The 15,384-nt window shown below is 42.6% G+C and overlaps 2 protein-coding genes across 2 annotated transcripts in view; one reads left to right on the forward strand and one right to left on the reverse strand.

Moving 5' to 3' along the window:
* Positions 1-15,384, reverse strand: part of MED12L (mediator complex subunit 12 like) — a 157,034-nt gene that overhangs the window by 92,952 nt on the left and 48,698 nt on the right. The gene's annotated exons all lie outside the window — the stretch shown is intronic.
* Positions 5,128-14,040, forward strand: P2RY14 (purinergic receptor P2Y14). Its single transcript, XM_026065106.1, has 3 exons — positions 5,128-5,192; positions 11,146-11,244; positions 12,964-14,040. The coding sequence occupies exons 2-3, from the start codon at positions 11,212-11,214 to the stop codon at positions 13,993-13,995; spliced, it is 1,065 nt and encodes a 354-aa protein (XP_025920891.1). The 5' UTR covers positions 5,128-5,192; positions 11,146-11,211; the 3' UTR covers positions 13,996-14,040.

Genomic DNA, 15,384 nt, shown 5'->3' on the forward strand with positions numbered 1-15,384 from the left:
CCCAAATGTGACTATTCCCTCTTGTTTACTTGGTTATTGACAAATGGCATCACAAAATACTAACTGCACAACCCATACAATCTGGGACATGGGGCAAATCAGCAGTCAGCTGCTCTACAGATCCATCAAAGGTTTGCAAGTCTTTCTGCCCAAGATATTCTTCTTTGTTGATTGACTCTGATACGCTATTTTGGGCACCTAGGAAACAGATCTTCTTTCTCTCAAGCATCTGGTTAAAAAGTAAGTGTGATGCATTTCTCCCTCTAAACAGAGCAGCGAGCCTGCTCAGAAAACTATGGACATCCAAGGCATGATGTGTCCTGGGACGGGATGAGGTTGAGCAGGAAGGCAGCTCCTGCGCTCTGCAGACCTGGGAGTCAATCTGCCAAGTGACAGGACAGCCAGGTCTGAGCTCTGCCTTCTTGGAAACAGGAGCACCACGAGGTCAGTGCAAGCCCTCCAGACCACTAGCCCATATTCCAACCAAACTTAGCTATAAAAGGGCTACTTTATAGATTGAAAAATAGCAAATTACTGAGCAGTTCAGAGTGAGAGGCCCATGACTGGCCTGTAAATCAGCTAACCAGCCCAAGAAGGAACATTATGCTTCAGAAAAACATAAAAGGGAAACYGCTCTGGACTGCAGGGAAAAGCAAAGTCTTGCTCAAGCTTTCTGCCCATGGGAGCACAGCAGGACTCCGAGTATTTACATCTCTGGCATTGCCTCAGTACAGCTGAAGTCAACCTGAGACTCTCCAACAGCACTGATGCAGATGTGGAAGATGGGACTTCTGCTCTCATACACACACAAGTAACATCAATGAGTGTGGACGTGCTGAAGTAGCAGACCTACCCTCAACAAACCAAATAACCTCTATGGTGTAAGGGATTCCAGGTTCACACCACGTGGCTAAGTTCAAGACCAACAGGATACACAGTCATCTCTGCTGTGAAAGGAAAACAAATAGATGGTTTTGACCGGGGAAGAGAGAGAACCAAAGTTTTTTGGACAGAAGTAACCTACTAAAAACAGTGCTTCCTCCCCTCCTCTCCTGCAAAATAAAAGGCAGCGACTGTGGTAGCATAACACAGACTCCTTTGCAACACATCTGCTATGCTAACAGACTTATGGTCTCCCTGGGAAATGTTCATGTCTTCTTAGATCTGCTTTATAACCACCTCCCCTCAGCTTCTTTTAAAATAGGAACAACAGAGGGTAAAAAGCCTTAGTTCTGTTACTACAGTTCACAGGAGATTGGGGAAAGCAGCCTGCATGCTGGTACCATAACAAAACAAAATAACCATACCATAACAAAAACAAAAAAACCTTCACTGCCCATTTGCTTTGAGGAGCCCAGAGTTCAAACAAGATTGGTTGACAGTTTTGCTTTGCCAGGAAGCTCCTCTTCTCCTTTATTTCTCTCTTTCAAGCTCACTTCTCTTGGCAGACTGTACTTTTTCTTCCTCTTCTGCAAGGATTTCATCTGGACACAAACGGAACATTGCTTATTTTAGTTTTAGGCTTAGACACAGAAACTTTTGGAAAAAGTTTGTTGTAGGTCATAATCTGAAAGTTGACCCCAGTCCCAGAAGGAATATTGAGGTTTTGCCAGCGGCTTCTCAGGAGAAGAAAACAAAAAGTTCATTTTAGTTTTAGAATGAATTACAAACTCTGCCTCAGAATGCAAGAGGTCTGCAAAGCTCCGATGACCAGGCAAATCCTTATCAGACCTATTCCTCTTTCCTTGGTTCAATGACAATAGAATGGGATGGAAACAGGTGAAGAGCTTGTCTGTTTGCATGCATTTGGGGGGAGCATCTGGAAGTGTCTTCTGCATTATCCGCCTTGATCCTGCCCCTCCAGTACAGATGAATTTAAGCTAGAGACAGGCAGACCAGGGCAGGACTTGTCCCGAGATCCTTCTGGCCAGCTTTCTTGCTCTGAGCCGCTCAGAGCAGGCAGACTCCAGCGGGACTTTCCAGGGAAGCAGGCTTTGTGATTTAGAGATGGCTAATGGATGGATAACGGGCTAATATATGCAGCTCCCAAACATCAGCTTCTGACACTAAAGTCTCGCCAGGAGACCATGGCACACTTGCTGCATCAGGAGACAGAACTGGAATGCCTGCTTGAACGCAGATTAAAAACTAGCAGGCTTCCCAACAGTGAATCCATATTTCCCTTTGCACTGGTTGACAAGTTGGTCTACTTCCAAGTCTGCACAAAAGACAGACTTGATGTCTTGGGATTTCAGGCCCATTATAAAGAAGAAGAAATAGTTTTTACTGCTACTAACTCATGCCCCACTCATCTTATGAAGCCAGTCTCTTAACTCACTTACATGATTCCTCTCAAGCTGTATTTCTTCTTTTGAACTATCAAAGATAATCTATGACTTTATGAAACACTGCAGTTAATATAATACTTCACAGTTAACATGAGAAGGAATTCTCTGGGGACCCCAGCCCGGCCAGACACACACAGATTGCGGTGCTCCACGGTGCCATGACAGCACCGGCAGGTACAGTCACCCGGCTAGATGTGCCCATGAGCGGGGACCAGGCAGGGAAGGGCRCCAGCAGATCCTCCAGCTTGGTCATTACGTGCTAGCCCGAACAGCTAACCTCTTGAAAACTACGGCAAAGCAGCAAAACAGGTCAGCTATTGCAGTAGGCAGGACAGCTAACAAGCAGCAGGGCCTTCTCGCTCCTGCCCAAGAGTGGTGTCTGTAATAAAATGACGAAGAAGGACCCAGAGCAAACGGAGCAAAGGACACAGTGCTGAGCTAAAAGAGAGCTGACAGCAAAAAAAACAAACCAAAACAAACATACAACCCCCCAAAATCAGAATCCTTATTTTTCCCAGGCTAACTCCTGGATGCTGTCTCAATTGTCCAATTTGCACCAGTGTACCAAGAAACGTGCTGCAGAAAAAGCTGGAAGAAATTTGACGGTTGCTTGTTTGTGGCTGAGCAAAAATCTGAATTGAAGCTTTTTAATGTTAGGCCCTGTGCCTCCTTTTTCTTTAAGGTTTCGAAACACAAAAATCAATATTTTCTTTTTTTTTTTTTTATGAAGTATTATTTAATTTTGCAAGTTAAGGAAAAAAAACAAAACAGAACTCAAACCACTCCACAGAGAAGCTCCAGCCCTCGGCAAAGCTTCGAACAGAGGCCAGAAGCTCTGCAGGGGAAGGTGCCCAGTGGCACAGCCTCCGACCGCCCCGAATCCTCCGGGTCCAGCAACGGGACCAGTCCTGGCCCCGCTCCTCCCACCCAGGCCAACGGGGGCACTGAGACGAGGCAGGACGGCGGTCTCGCGAGCGCCCCAAAGGGCAGCGCGTGACTAGGACCTAAAGGGACCTGAGAAGCCAGCCGGGCCCCGGCTCGGGGGCGCGCAGGCTCGGGGGTTTCTCCCTGCTGCAAGGCTGAGTCACCCAGACCTTGTGAGTCACCGGGAGGGTGAAAAACCTGCGGCCTCCAGCCCTCACCACTTCTTCCTGAGCCGCACGTTTAACCCCTCTCCTCCCGAGGCACGCCAAGGGGTATGGTTCTTTAGGCAGAAAGGGTTCTTTCAACTTGCTTGGAAAACAGAAGCCTGACATTTTAAGGTGTCATGCACAAAGTCCATCGGACATGAAAACTGAAGCTACCAAACACCAGAACTCAAGGATGACCCAGAGCAACTGGACCCACAGGAGTGACGCTGGCAAAATGCGCCGTTATCTGCACGATCCCTGCGGGAATGACGGCCACGGAAGCTGCAGGGAGAGCGTGGGAGAGCATGGAGCGCAAGGCCACTGGACCAGACCTCGCTCGCGCCCTGCCTGTCGCCTCGCCCCCGAGAAAGTCACCGAAGCCAAACCTCCGGGTCGCAGCTAGCCACCGGAGACCCAAAGCGCTCTGATTCAGGTTTCTGGAAAGGCTGAATGCTCAAACTGCAGTTGAAACCGAATACAAGGCAGGCATAAAAATTCTAAACGAAATGAATCTTCAAATTTATCACCCAAAAGCAATGAATAATTAGGAATCATGGCTTTGATTTGGGAGTCTTAGAAGCCAAAGAGGGATAAACACACTCACAGTAAAGACAATTTTGTTTAAGTCTCTGAAGACACTACCATATTTCACTGAGAAAGATTCAGTGAAGTCTGGCAGAGAAGGGGGACTGTATTGATTCAGATTAACACGCATTTGCTCTGAGTAAAAGGATGCATTCACCGCAGCAGTTCATTAAAAGACTGTATATTCACTTGTCCATGCCTCCATCTGGCCCCTTCTTACAAGGCGATAAGCACTCATAAAAGGAAAATCCATGGAGAAACTGTGCATTCAGCAGGGTTCGGGTCAGCTTTTGGAAAACACAGCATGCATCATGTACGAAGTGATTAGTAACGCTGACATATGCAATTCACATGTTGTAATTTTTTTAATACATATATAAACCTCGATTTCTCTCCCCTAACCTCAGATTTCTTTCCAAACATAGTACTTTCCCAGGTTCATAGTAAAAGAGTGCATTAATTTTTCTGTTACCAGAGATTTCCAGTAATTTTGTCCTTAGCTTTCAAGACTCCCAGCAAACGTATGAGAAGAACAGGGAGGGAGGAAGACAGACAGGTGATTAAGGGGAAAAAAGAAAAAAAAAAAGCCGTACACCAGCAAAGTTTTATCATTCTTTCCCAAGAAAAAGAGCCTGAGCCTTTGCACACACCCCAAACAACTGCAGCGTAACCGCTGTGAACTCCAGCTTAGAACACTTCCATTAATGAAAAAGACGCTATTAGGGCAAGCTTTACAGAAAAGGTCGCAGCCAGGCCTGGGAACAGTTTAAGAAAAGCAAACACCCACGCTCAACTTAAGGTCACGTACTGCTTTTTCGACTGCCCAAATGTGTCCTTCTTGAAAAGAATTCAGCGCCGATGGGCAGGATGAAGTACATATAAGTACTCGGACAGCGCGCGGACATCCTGGCGCTCCGCTCTGCCGCCGCGGCCACCCAGCCGGAGGCAGCGGAGAGCCGGCGCGCTCGCTGCCGCCCACGTAACGCGCGCTCCRAACCACTGCTGCCCCTCCGGCAGATAGCGGAGATAATGCTGCAAAAGCACTTATTTAAAGAACTGAAAGACTGTCCAGCTGCAAAGTAATAACTCATGGATAAAACAGAGAAGACGGAAGACTTCACACTAACCAGTAAGTAAGAGAATCTGCTGTAGTTTATACAGCTTCTATAATGTTTTATAATACAAGGCAATTGTACCAACTTATTCTGTAATCTATTTAATAGCTGAAAAGGGACTACAGATGCAATTTGACATGTATTCTTTTTTTCCAGTTGAGGGAATGCCTTTTAATTACGTATTTCTGTAGGCTATCAATGCTTGAATATTTTTTTAATTTTTAAGTAACTGCACTTTTTTTTAAGTGCCAAATGAAGATGAACAACAAATCATTCACTAGCTATGCAAACCACAAACAAATTACCTAAAACACAAATGAAATCATAACTGTAAATAAATACAGAAAAAAACAAGAAAAACTCCCACAGCTAATAGTTTGAGCTATGAAACAGGAGTAATGACATCCTACTATACTACAGGTCTACAAGAATTGTTCCATATTTGTGTATACAGCTTGGATATAATCAGCAAAACATCTTTTTCTTAAGCATCTACTTTTTTTTTYTTAACTTATGAACAAGGAAACGTAACTATATAAAAACATCAGAAAATAGAATTAAAAAAAAAATCAAACATTTTAAAAGACACATTCTATTAAAACAGAATGTTAAAGGGAATAACTTTTTATTTGAGCCAAGTATTTTCTTCTTTCAAATTACCCAATTTTAATGATGATAAAACTATTAATAATTAAAATATTTTACTGACATACTTAGCATTAGAATAATTCCATATTTGATAGGGCAGTTGCTTCTAAAAGTTGGTCTCTTTAATCCTCTAATATGAAATTGTAAACAGAATGTTCCTAATATAACAATCCTAACTTTTCCTCTTGCATCCACTACTCCCTAATTAAGATATTATACCTGACCGTACATGGGAAGTTTTTATTTGTTTTTTTTAAGGTTTGATAAAAAAACTTGGAATATTTGAGTTAGATCCAAAAATGATTCTCTGTGCAAACAGGCTAAAGCATTGCCTAAGTTTCAGTGCAAGTACTGGGGTCTGCATAGACATCTTCATAGCTCCAATATTTTAATGATAATAGGTTACATTTTTAGAGTTTAGGACCTTGTCTGTAACTCAAATAAAAATAGAATGAAAATTTTAACCTCTCAGAAAAATGAGGCTGCTAAAATTTCAGATGAAAAAAGTAGCATGGGGACTCCTGAAAAATAAAAAGAAATGAAACTATGCGTGGGTTTTGAAAGAAAGAAATAAAATTCTACCCTTGAGGTGCCCTCACTCTGCAACCAAAGGAACTTGTGCTGCCCTGCAAAGAGTTTGCTATTTTTAACAAGAAAATAAACAATCTTATCTACAACAACTGATCTTTACACCTGTGGGCTCTGCCCACTGGTTTTGTCCTTCAGAAGACCAGAAACGAATGATAAACACTGGAAAAAAAAAACCAAAAAAACACATATGATCTAATTGTCCTTAATAACTTTGGTCTGGAAAATCTATTATAAAACTCTGTCAACACTAAACACCAGCCATGTCAAATGGTGTAATTTTATGTGGCACACTTCCTCCTGCCAAGTTAACAATAATAATTTTGGTTTTGTTTTTAAATACACTAAAAATGACTACTATTGAAAGAGAGATCCTGAAAGTATAACTGTTTATACAGCCAGGCCATCAGTGATTTTCCAGAACTCCTGAAGAGATGCAAGTTGAGCCAAAACGCGTGGGCACCAAAGCTGCTTGGCATCTCCAGAAGTCACCTTCACTCACATAGTTAATCCAAACTCCTCTTGCCATCCAAGGCAGGGCAATACACTAAGTTGCTTTGATCTAACCAGGAGATGAAAAGTTTATTTTCCTCATTGCAAGGTTGCCTGATTTATTTATTTTTAAGAGTGAGCGGTGGCTGGGGGGGGGAGAGGAAGGAAGCAGGGGAATAAACAGATCAAAAGATCRTCTCAAAACAGCATTCAGATCTCCATCGATTCTAGAAACATGTATCTCTCATCCAACTGGAAACGAAAATTCATTCACAATTGTAACAAAAAAAGTCAAGACTTTCTATTGTACATCCCGCTTACTTCTGCAAAGCCTTAACGGGACTCCTGAAAGCCAACAACAGGCAGTAAAGGTTTGTAACACATTGAATTTACAGGCTTGGGAATTGTTTTTGCAGATGCAAGGCATGAGGAAATCAATAAGCTGGGGCGGGGGGGCAGGATTTGTTTTCTTTTGAATTTCTGAATATTGACTGTATTGCTTCCCCCCCCCCCCCCCCAAGAACTATATAACTAGCCAAACGAAGAGGCAGATAGGCAAGACAATCTCAACAGAGGTATYGCAAAAGGTGTCAAGACTTCATTCCATGTTTTTTGTCAAAAGAGCATATTTAAGGTTAGACTACACAGTCGGTTTCTCCCAGCCTGAGCAGCCCGAGCGCTCCCTGCCGCTCCGAGACGAGCGAGGGAAGGCAGCCCGGGTCGGGGCCGGCCGCTGCCCAGGGCAAGGCGACAGCCCCCGGCAGCGTGGTGGGGATCGGGCGCTACCGCCCCTCGCGACACGCAGCGCCCGCTCGCCTGGTTGCTCGAGGGGCTTCGCTCCCTGCACAGTCACCGGCGATGCTAGGCGGGAACGCCAACGAGGGGCGGCTGCACCGAGGGGAAAGCAGACGGCACACAGGGACACGCCGGCCTGAGAGCGCTGGCAGGACCCACGCGTGATCTTCGCAAAGGCCCCACAGGAGACAGCTCTGGGTTGGAAGAGGTCTGGAGCTCAGCATTCTTTGTTCGATTCATCCTACGTTCGGGAAATCAGGACTTCATCAATAAAACAGAAGCACATGCAAAGATAACTCCCTCCATCACCAATTATTGCCTCCTAACGAGAATATCCTGAATTTTGACAGTTTGGCTCAAAAGTGGAAAAAGTGTTGTTAGGAGGACAGTCAGAACTGTTCACATCTCTCTTCTTGCCCTTACTAAGCTTACCCTGCAGACGGACACATCCGGCCTCCCTGAAGCTCCCGGGGCCAGCAGGAGCCGCAGCGCTTCACGGGGACGCAGCAGCGGTGCAGGGACCGTCCTCGGACACGGAGGCGCTCCCAGGCCGTGTTCATGGGGTGCACGGCTCTCGCCCGCTTTCTGCTTCTCCATCTTTGCAGAAAGACACCTTCAGCCCTCTGCCTTCCCACAGGGTCACACGAGCATTCCCCAAAGAAACGGCTGGAGAGCGCAGGAGCAAGAAACCAAGGCCCTCAAGAAGTTACACATAGCTTATCCCCTTTTTCTGCGAGCCGTGCAAGAGGAAACACCTATTGAACTCTACCAAATACGATGCTGTCTCACAGTTACTTGGCTTTTACCTCTTGTGACAGGAATGTTTTCTTATTCTGTTATTCTAATTTGACTGTTTACCCCATTTTCCTCTCTTATGGTATAGGCATCTACAACAAACACGAACAACCAGCCAATTTAAAAAGATAATTTCAAAGTGCTGAAGTAGCACATAACGTTTTGCATGCTTTTATTCTCTTAAGTATTCCAATGTAGACATTGCCTTGTGACAAGCGTTTTAAGAACAGAAAAATAACAAAATCTCAGTCTCCTGGCAAACTTGCAAAAAGTTGCTTAGGAAGTCAAACCTGCCAGCTTATCTTCACATTCACCACAACAAATACCTCCCCAAGGGAGAGCCGTTAAATAAAACCATGGACAGTATACGTCCTCACCCGGGAATGTGCCACGCTATCTGCAGCATCGACACCTTTATGGAGACATGCAAACAAGCACAGCAACAGCTACATGCCACCACACACGTGGGCTTTGGGAGGAGATGCCTTGCCCTGGGCAGTCCCTCTGTCTGGTCCTGCCAGTCCTGAGCCTCCAGAAGTGCAACAAGACACCTCCGGGAAGCAACCCTAAGGACCGGGATATCACCCCACCACCTGCAAAGCACAACCAGCAGACCCTGCTTTTACTTCCTGCTGCTGCTCGGGCTCCCAAGGAGCGAACGAGCACGTCCCAGCTCGTGGGCCTCCAGCCGCAGGAGCTGCAGAAGGTGTCCTGACCCACCCTGGCACCAGCAGAAGCTGCTGCGTGAGCAGGACGGGCATTATGATTTATGTAGCCAAGGACGCGCTTCCAAACTGCATTCCGCTTTTGGACTTGCTTTTACCAGCGTAGCCGATGACTGCAAGTTCAGATCACCACCTATATTCCTACTAGATTAGAAAGCAAATTTTTAAAAAGCTACATCTCTTAGCCCAACTCAGCACAATCTGCAGTTGCTGTGTTCTGTGCATTGCACTTCCTCTTTAGATTTTTCAGAACATCAGAGAGAAAATTTGGCATGCTCTTCCTCCCTGATAGACTCCATTTTGCAGTTCAAAAAAGATTTCTGAAGACAATAACCACTGTCGTCAGTTCCTGACCCAGTAATCACATATTTGTTTATCAAGTAGCTGCATTAATTTCCATAATTAGCTGAAAATGTCCATCCAGTACTGAAGAATGTATGTGACAGGGTAAAACAAGAAATTTGTAAATATTATTCCTACGTTCAGTAAAACAGTCATGAACTTTAAACTTCTGAAATTTGTCAGGCAAGTTGTAGAAGTCAAGAAAAGGGTGCCTTACTGGTTTTGGAAGAGTTACAAATGATAGCATAAGAATTTGAACATGGAAGGAATTAATCATTTTAATGGTTTGCACATCTTTCCTCTCATGTATTTTGCCAAGACAACATGATTTGTAAACTGAGAAATTTCATAGTATTTATACATTTTACCAAATCAAACTTGCTAATTTGGTGAATCAATGTTGCTGGTTTTGCATGGCTACTTAATATTATTTGTATATATGTATTCATATATATGTGTGTGTATATATATTTATATACACACACACTTTAAGCTGGACCAAGTATTTGAATGTAAAAGGCTATTCACATATGAAAGGATATTCTCACATGCAAATTAAGAACTCTTGGGTACTAAAATATACCCTTTAACAAAATGTTAGCAAACAGCAGCAGTTACACAATAGCAAGGTTACAAGTAGTGAGGGAAAAAAATAATAATAATTCCAAAAGTTTAGTCATCCCCTCAATTAGCATTTGGGCAAAAAGCCACTAAATTCACCCACAAGGCAGTTAGCACCAAATGAGCAGTATTCACGGTTTCCAGACGAACCGCAGCATTGAATGAGGAGTGAATATCTGCGCCCATTTTCTGCTGCACGTCAGTCGGTGGACCACTGCAAGCTCTCACATTAGAGAAACTGGGAATGTTCTCGCTACAGAGGTTTATGGGCAGCTTGAACAAAAACGAAACAAGAACAAGCATGAAGGGGAGCTCCTCCACAAAGTGGAAGTGGGCCTTCTGCCAGCTATATGCAAACCATCTCTGGAGGCACCAAACCAGAAGAGAAGGGTGCAGCTGAAGCCGTGGCGGTGGTTATACGGATAGAGAGGTACCAGGCAGCTGCACGAAGGCCAGTCTGCTTGACTGATTCTTTATCCAAGCACAAGAATTAGACAGCATGATCCTGTGTTCCCATAGTTCCTGCAAGACCTACACTGTGACTTGTAACTGATCCCAGAAACAGGCTGGTGAGGCAACAGTGTTTGCTATTAACGCTAAATTATTCAGCACAGTAGGAACAAGGCCTTTGAGAAAGAGTTCGCAGTTCTGACTGTGACTAGGTGACAGAAAGGACCGAAAAGTTAGCATAAACATAAATGACATGATGCACATGAATGTAAAACGCACTCTAGCTCCCACATACACAATGATGGGTTCTGGGTTGAATATAATTACTGTACCTCTATAGCTCTGTCCCTAACAAATTTTAAAGTCCTGCTAAAAGGTCTAAAGCATCATCTGCAGTACCAACAATCTAAAGAGAAGCTGTGCTATGAGAAACCCTCAGCACCACAGCGTTACACTGGGCTCTATTACCACATACAACCCTAACAACTGTATTTTCCCATCCTACCCATAGGTCGCCCAGGCAAAGAAGAGGCCCTGTGCCCGAGAACAGAAGCCTCTCTAGACCCTTAACACCTTCATGAGTAGCACCACAGCAGTCGAACCGAGAAAGGTAAGGACGTGCCATTGATCTCGAAAGACTTACTGATTCTAGCTTGGACTTCGGCCTCTTTCTCAGAAGCAGTCACTCCCAAGATAACTCTTCATAGTATGATGCCTCAGCACAAGAAATATGGCATGAACTTCCCAAGCCATTTAATATCTGCTGCTAAGAACAAGTGCAAAATCACCCACACGCGCATACTTTGCTTTAAAAAGCCCTAAAGATCAGGAACAACTTCCAAACATAACATATGCAGGGAGGTCCCCACTTAGATGGTCATACCGTACTAAGAGAACAAGTATACAGCAGGCAGCAGTGGGAAGAGAACAGTTTTCAAATACAATGCGTTAACATCTTAAATAAAAATGCTATTCATGCTGATGCTTTCCAGTTTCCTTCTGTACTCTTCCTCCCTCCACTCAGTCAATTGCTTTAGCAGTTCTGTCTCAAACTTCATGCGTTATCACCTCACAAGCCTAACGCATCTATTCACACAGTGGTTGTATTATAACATCTGCTCTCCACACCATCTTTTTCCTTTAAAAAGGCAACCAAACAAAAATAAGCCCTGATGACTGAAGTTTAAACAAAGAGAGCAGGGCAAAGCTGTTTATGAGAAAACCACCAGACTTTGGATGCAAATACTGATAATACTCACTGCACTTATCAATGCAAGTCCCAGAACAGAGCCTAGGATGGTCAGCTTTTACTATGTCTTCAAAAAAGATACACATAACAATACACCAAAGGAAACAGCTTTCTCTATTTGAAAGAAAATTTCCACTTCTCATTACCATAAGGTTGCATTCAGGTTCCAGTCTGCTACAGAGAAGAATCAGCTATTGACTTTAAATGGTGTCAATAAGGAAATTCTTTATTTTCTAAAAGATAGGGTGGTTTTTTTTCCACAGCTCTGTGGCATATGTTTTCTAGTTGCCTAGGTTTTTATTTGCCAAATGCAGCAGCAATACATCTGTCAGCCTTCCCTACAGAGGATGATCCACCCCCATAAACCTTCTGTCAAAGTAAAGCAGGCAGCAGATGTGATTTCTTGGAGCCTTCATAGGGATCCTCTAAAATTTAAATCTGAACAACTTGAGAATACAGCTCTAGCTTGTACCTTACACATGCCTATATATCGTGCTACTAACAGCAAAGTTAAAGCAAACTGTGGTACCTGCACATAAGGTTTTCCTTCAAGTGAACATTAGAAAATATTGGCATATACTTAGATCTTTATCAGTCTTGACTCGAACAAAACTGTGTTTACCATCACTGTATACAAAATATAACACTTGTAAAAGCAATGTTTATCTCCCAAGCATATTTTCTAGTAAACCAGTGCTAAAAATAGACAGTGGTCCTTAAGAGTTAATGAAATGCATTCAGAGTCAGCAAATCACTGTCTCCGTCCCCCTGCTAGTTCCCAGCACGTAGGCTTATACACAAAAAAAGGAGCAGTACAGGACATGAAGACAATGGATTTAAGTCACATGGAGAATCAAATGGATTCTCTGTTCAAAACAGCACTGTGACACTGACCATCAAAAAGTGAGATGGCACCACTTGGAAAATACTCATTATGCATCCCTGCAAGAAATGATAATTCGGTGGTTTCTGAGAAATATGACAAGTTTATTTTGAAGTCAGAGTAGAAATCTTATACTAAATCAATGGAAAGCACAGCACCATTCTATCTTACTGAGATAATCTTTCCTCTACTTCTAGGAACAAAGATATTGTAAGATGTTCAACTGGAGCACAAACTCATCGGAAAACAACTGCACTCACAGCACAGCAATAACTAAGAAAGTCATTCCACTGGTTTACTGTTTAATTTTCATAGTAGGACTCTTGCTGAACAGTTTGGCAGCATGGATCTTCCTGTACGTTCCTAGCAAGAAGAGCTTCATTGTCTATCTCAAAAACATCGTCATTGCTGACCTTCTAATGAGCTTGACGTTTCCTTTCAAAATTCTTGCTGATTCGGAAATTGCACCTCCACAGCTCAACATTTTTGTGTGCCGATACTCTGCTGTTGTTTTTTATATAAACATGTATATTGGAATAACTTTTTTTGGCCTCATAGGTTTTGACAGATACTACAAAATTGTAAAGCCTTTATTTACCTCTGTTGTTCACACAGTTAACTATAGTAAGGTTATCTCCATAATCATATGGCTATTGATCACATTTTTATCACTTCCAAATATGATTTTAACTAATGAAATCACTGAAGCAAATTATTCCAGAAAATGTATAGGTCTTAAAAGCAAGCTTGGCAGACAGTGGCATAAGGCGTCAAGCTATATCTGCATTGGGATTTTCTGGATTGTGTTTCTTCTGTTAATCATTTTTTACACCTCAATATCAAAAAAGATATATAGCTCCTATAAAAAGTTCAGAAAGAACTCAGACATGACCAAGAAAAAGATCAATCGTAATATATTCAGTATCATGTTTGTATTTGTCGTTTGCTTTGTACCATACCACCTCTGCCGAATACCATACACTCTAAGTCAAACCAGCTCCCAGTTCAACTGCCAGTCAACGAAAGCTCTGTTCTACGCAAAGGAGTTTACTCTCATCTTATCTGCTGCAAACGTGTGCCTTGATCCCATTATTTATTTTTACCTCTGCCAGCCCTTCAGAGAAAAGCTGTATGAAAAACTGCATTGCAAGCTGAAAACTTCAGGTGAGGTTGAAATTTCTAAATCCAGAAGGTCAAATACACAGTACTCATGCTTTCCCGAAGTGTAAGTTCAGATAYGTAAAAATAACACATGCTTTTGAAAGTTATTCAAGACTGCAAATGTCTCAAAAAGAAACTGAACAAATGAGAACCTGCAAAAAAAGGTTTTGGCATAAAATACCAATTAGCAGTTCTCTGTATAAAAACATTATTGCTTACTACCACTATATTTACTACAGGCTACTTCAGTTGAAGACATGGTTGTATTAAGGTGTGAAACGACCTATTTGGATCTCAAAAGGAGAGAGGAATAACTGGAACAAAAAAAAAAAAAAAAAAATGGAGCTCCAGGCTACGGTTCTCAGGAAGGATTATCCAACAGACCTAGTAATCAAACTGATTTGCTTTTGTTTCATATGAAGCAAGGCATGAGCACGCATGGAGAGGAACAAATCCGCCCGAAGGGGCTGGGAACGGCTGATCRTCCATCTCCACTGGAACAGACTCCCCAGAAGCAACACTACAAAGTTCAGCATAAGTGTTTGTTTGGCCTCTACCAGCCAAAGAAAGAGTACCGAGACCGTGAGGGAAGCGCTCTCATGTATTTACCAGCTCACAAAGCAAAGCACCTGAGACAACGCACAGCTCAATTCCAACAACTGCAAAAAAAGAATGAAAGAGAATTAAAAAAAATACAGCTCAGATCAAATCCTCAAAAACCTGTGCAGAGCCTGAAAAAGCTTTGGTAGCATTTATAAAAATATATTGGTTTTCTTAAGGGAAACACCCTACAAAATTAAGAAATTAAACAATATAACTCTATTTGTAACCCACAGAACCCACAGGCAGAAAAATAAGAGAGAGAGAGGACTTCTATAAAATGCTGTGCTCAGTATAAGGAAGTGTTTTAAGAGGAGTCCCTTCACAAACTAAGCAGCACAGTCATATTGTACCTTAATCCTCAGGACTCTTCCCAGATAACGGGGTATACACCTAGAGTGTTTACACCAAATTGACTGAGACTTGAATAACTCTTTTTGTTGCTGCAGACGGAGGTAAGAACATTAAGGAGCCGTTTGAAAACAAACACACGTAGCTGTCTAGAAACTGTGGGATATATTTAAATCCAGAAAGAATGATTTGGTGGTTTGCCTACATTTTCAGCACTCTGATGAAACATTTCTCTTTGTACAAAAGTAATAGCTGAAAGCCATCTGTATTTTATATATAAATATAATCTCCTTTTTTACTGTATTTTTCAGTACAGCCCTTTTTTTTTTTTTTTTTTTTTTTTTTTTTTTTTTTTTTTTTTAAACTTTATCATCGTACACGGAAAACACACCAGCACATGAAGTATCCACAACAGCTTCCAAGGAACAGCTCTGGAAGCTGAATGCTTCCGTTTTACTTAAAGAAGTTACAGGAACAGAAATAACACGTGTTTCACCTTTCTGCCT

Source organism: Apteryx rowi, unplaced genomic scaffold (genome assembly GCF_003343035.1).
Source record: "Apteryx rowi isolate R43461 unplaced genomic scaffold, aptRow1 scaffold_224, whole genome shotgun sequence".
Lineage (NCBI taxonomy): Eukaryota > Metazoa > Chordata > Aves > Apterygiformes > Apterygidae > Apteryx > Apteryx rowi.

Excerpts from the sequence above, each read along its gene's own strand:
- P2RY14 (XM_026065106.1), top strand. The coding sequence starts at position 11,212 with ATGAGTAGCACCACAGCAGTCGAACCGAGAAAG. Across the intron at positions 11,245-12,963 it reads CAGCAGTCGAACCGAGAAAG|GAACAAAGATATTGTAAGAT; the intron begins GTAAGGACGTGC and ends CTCTACTTCTAG.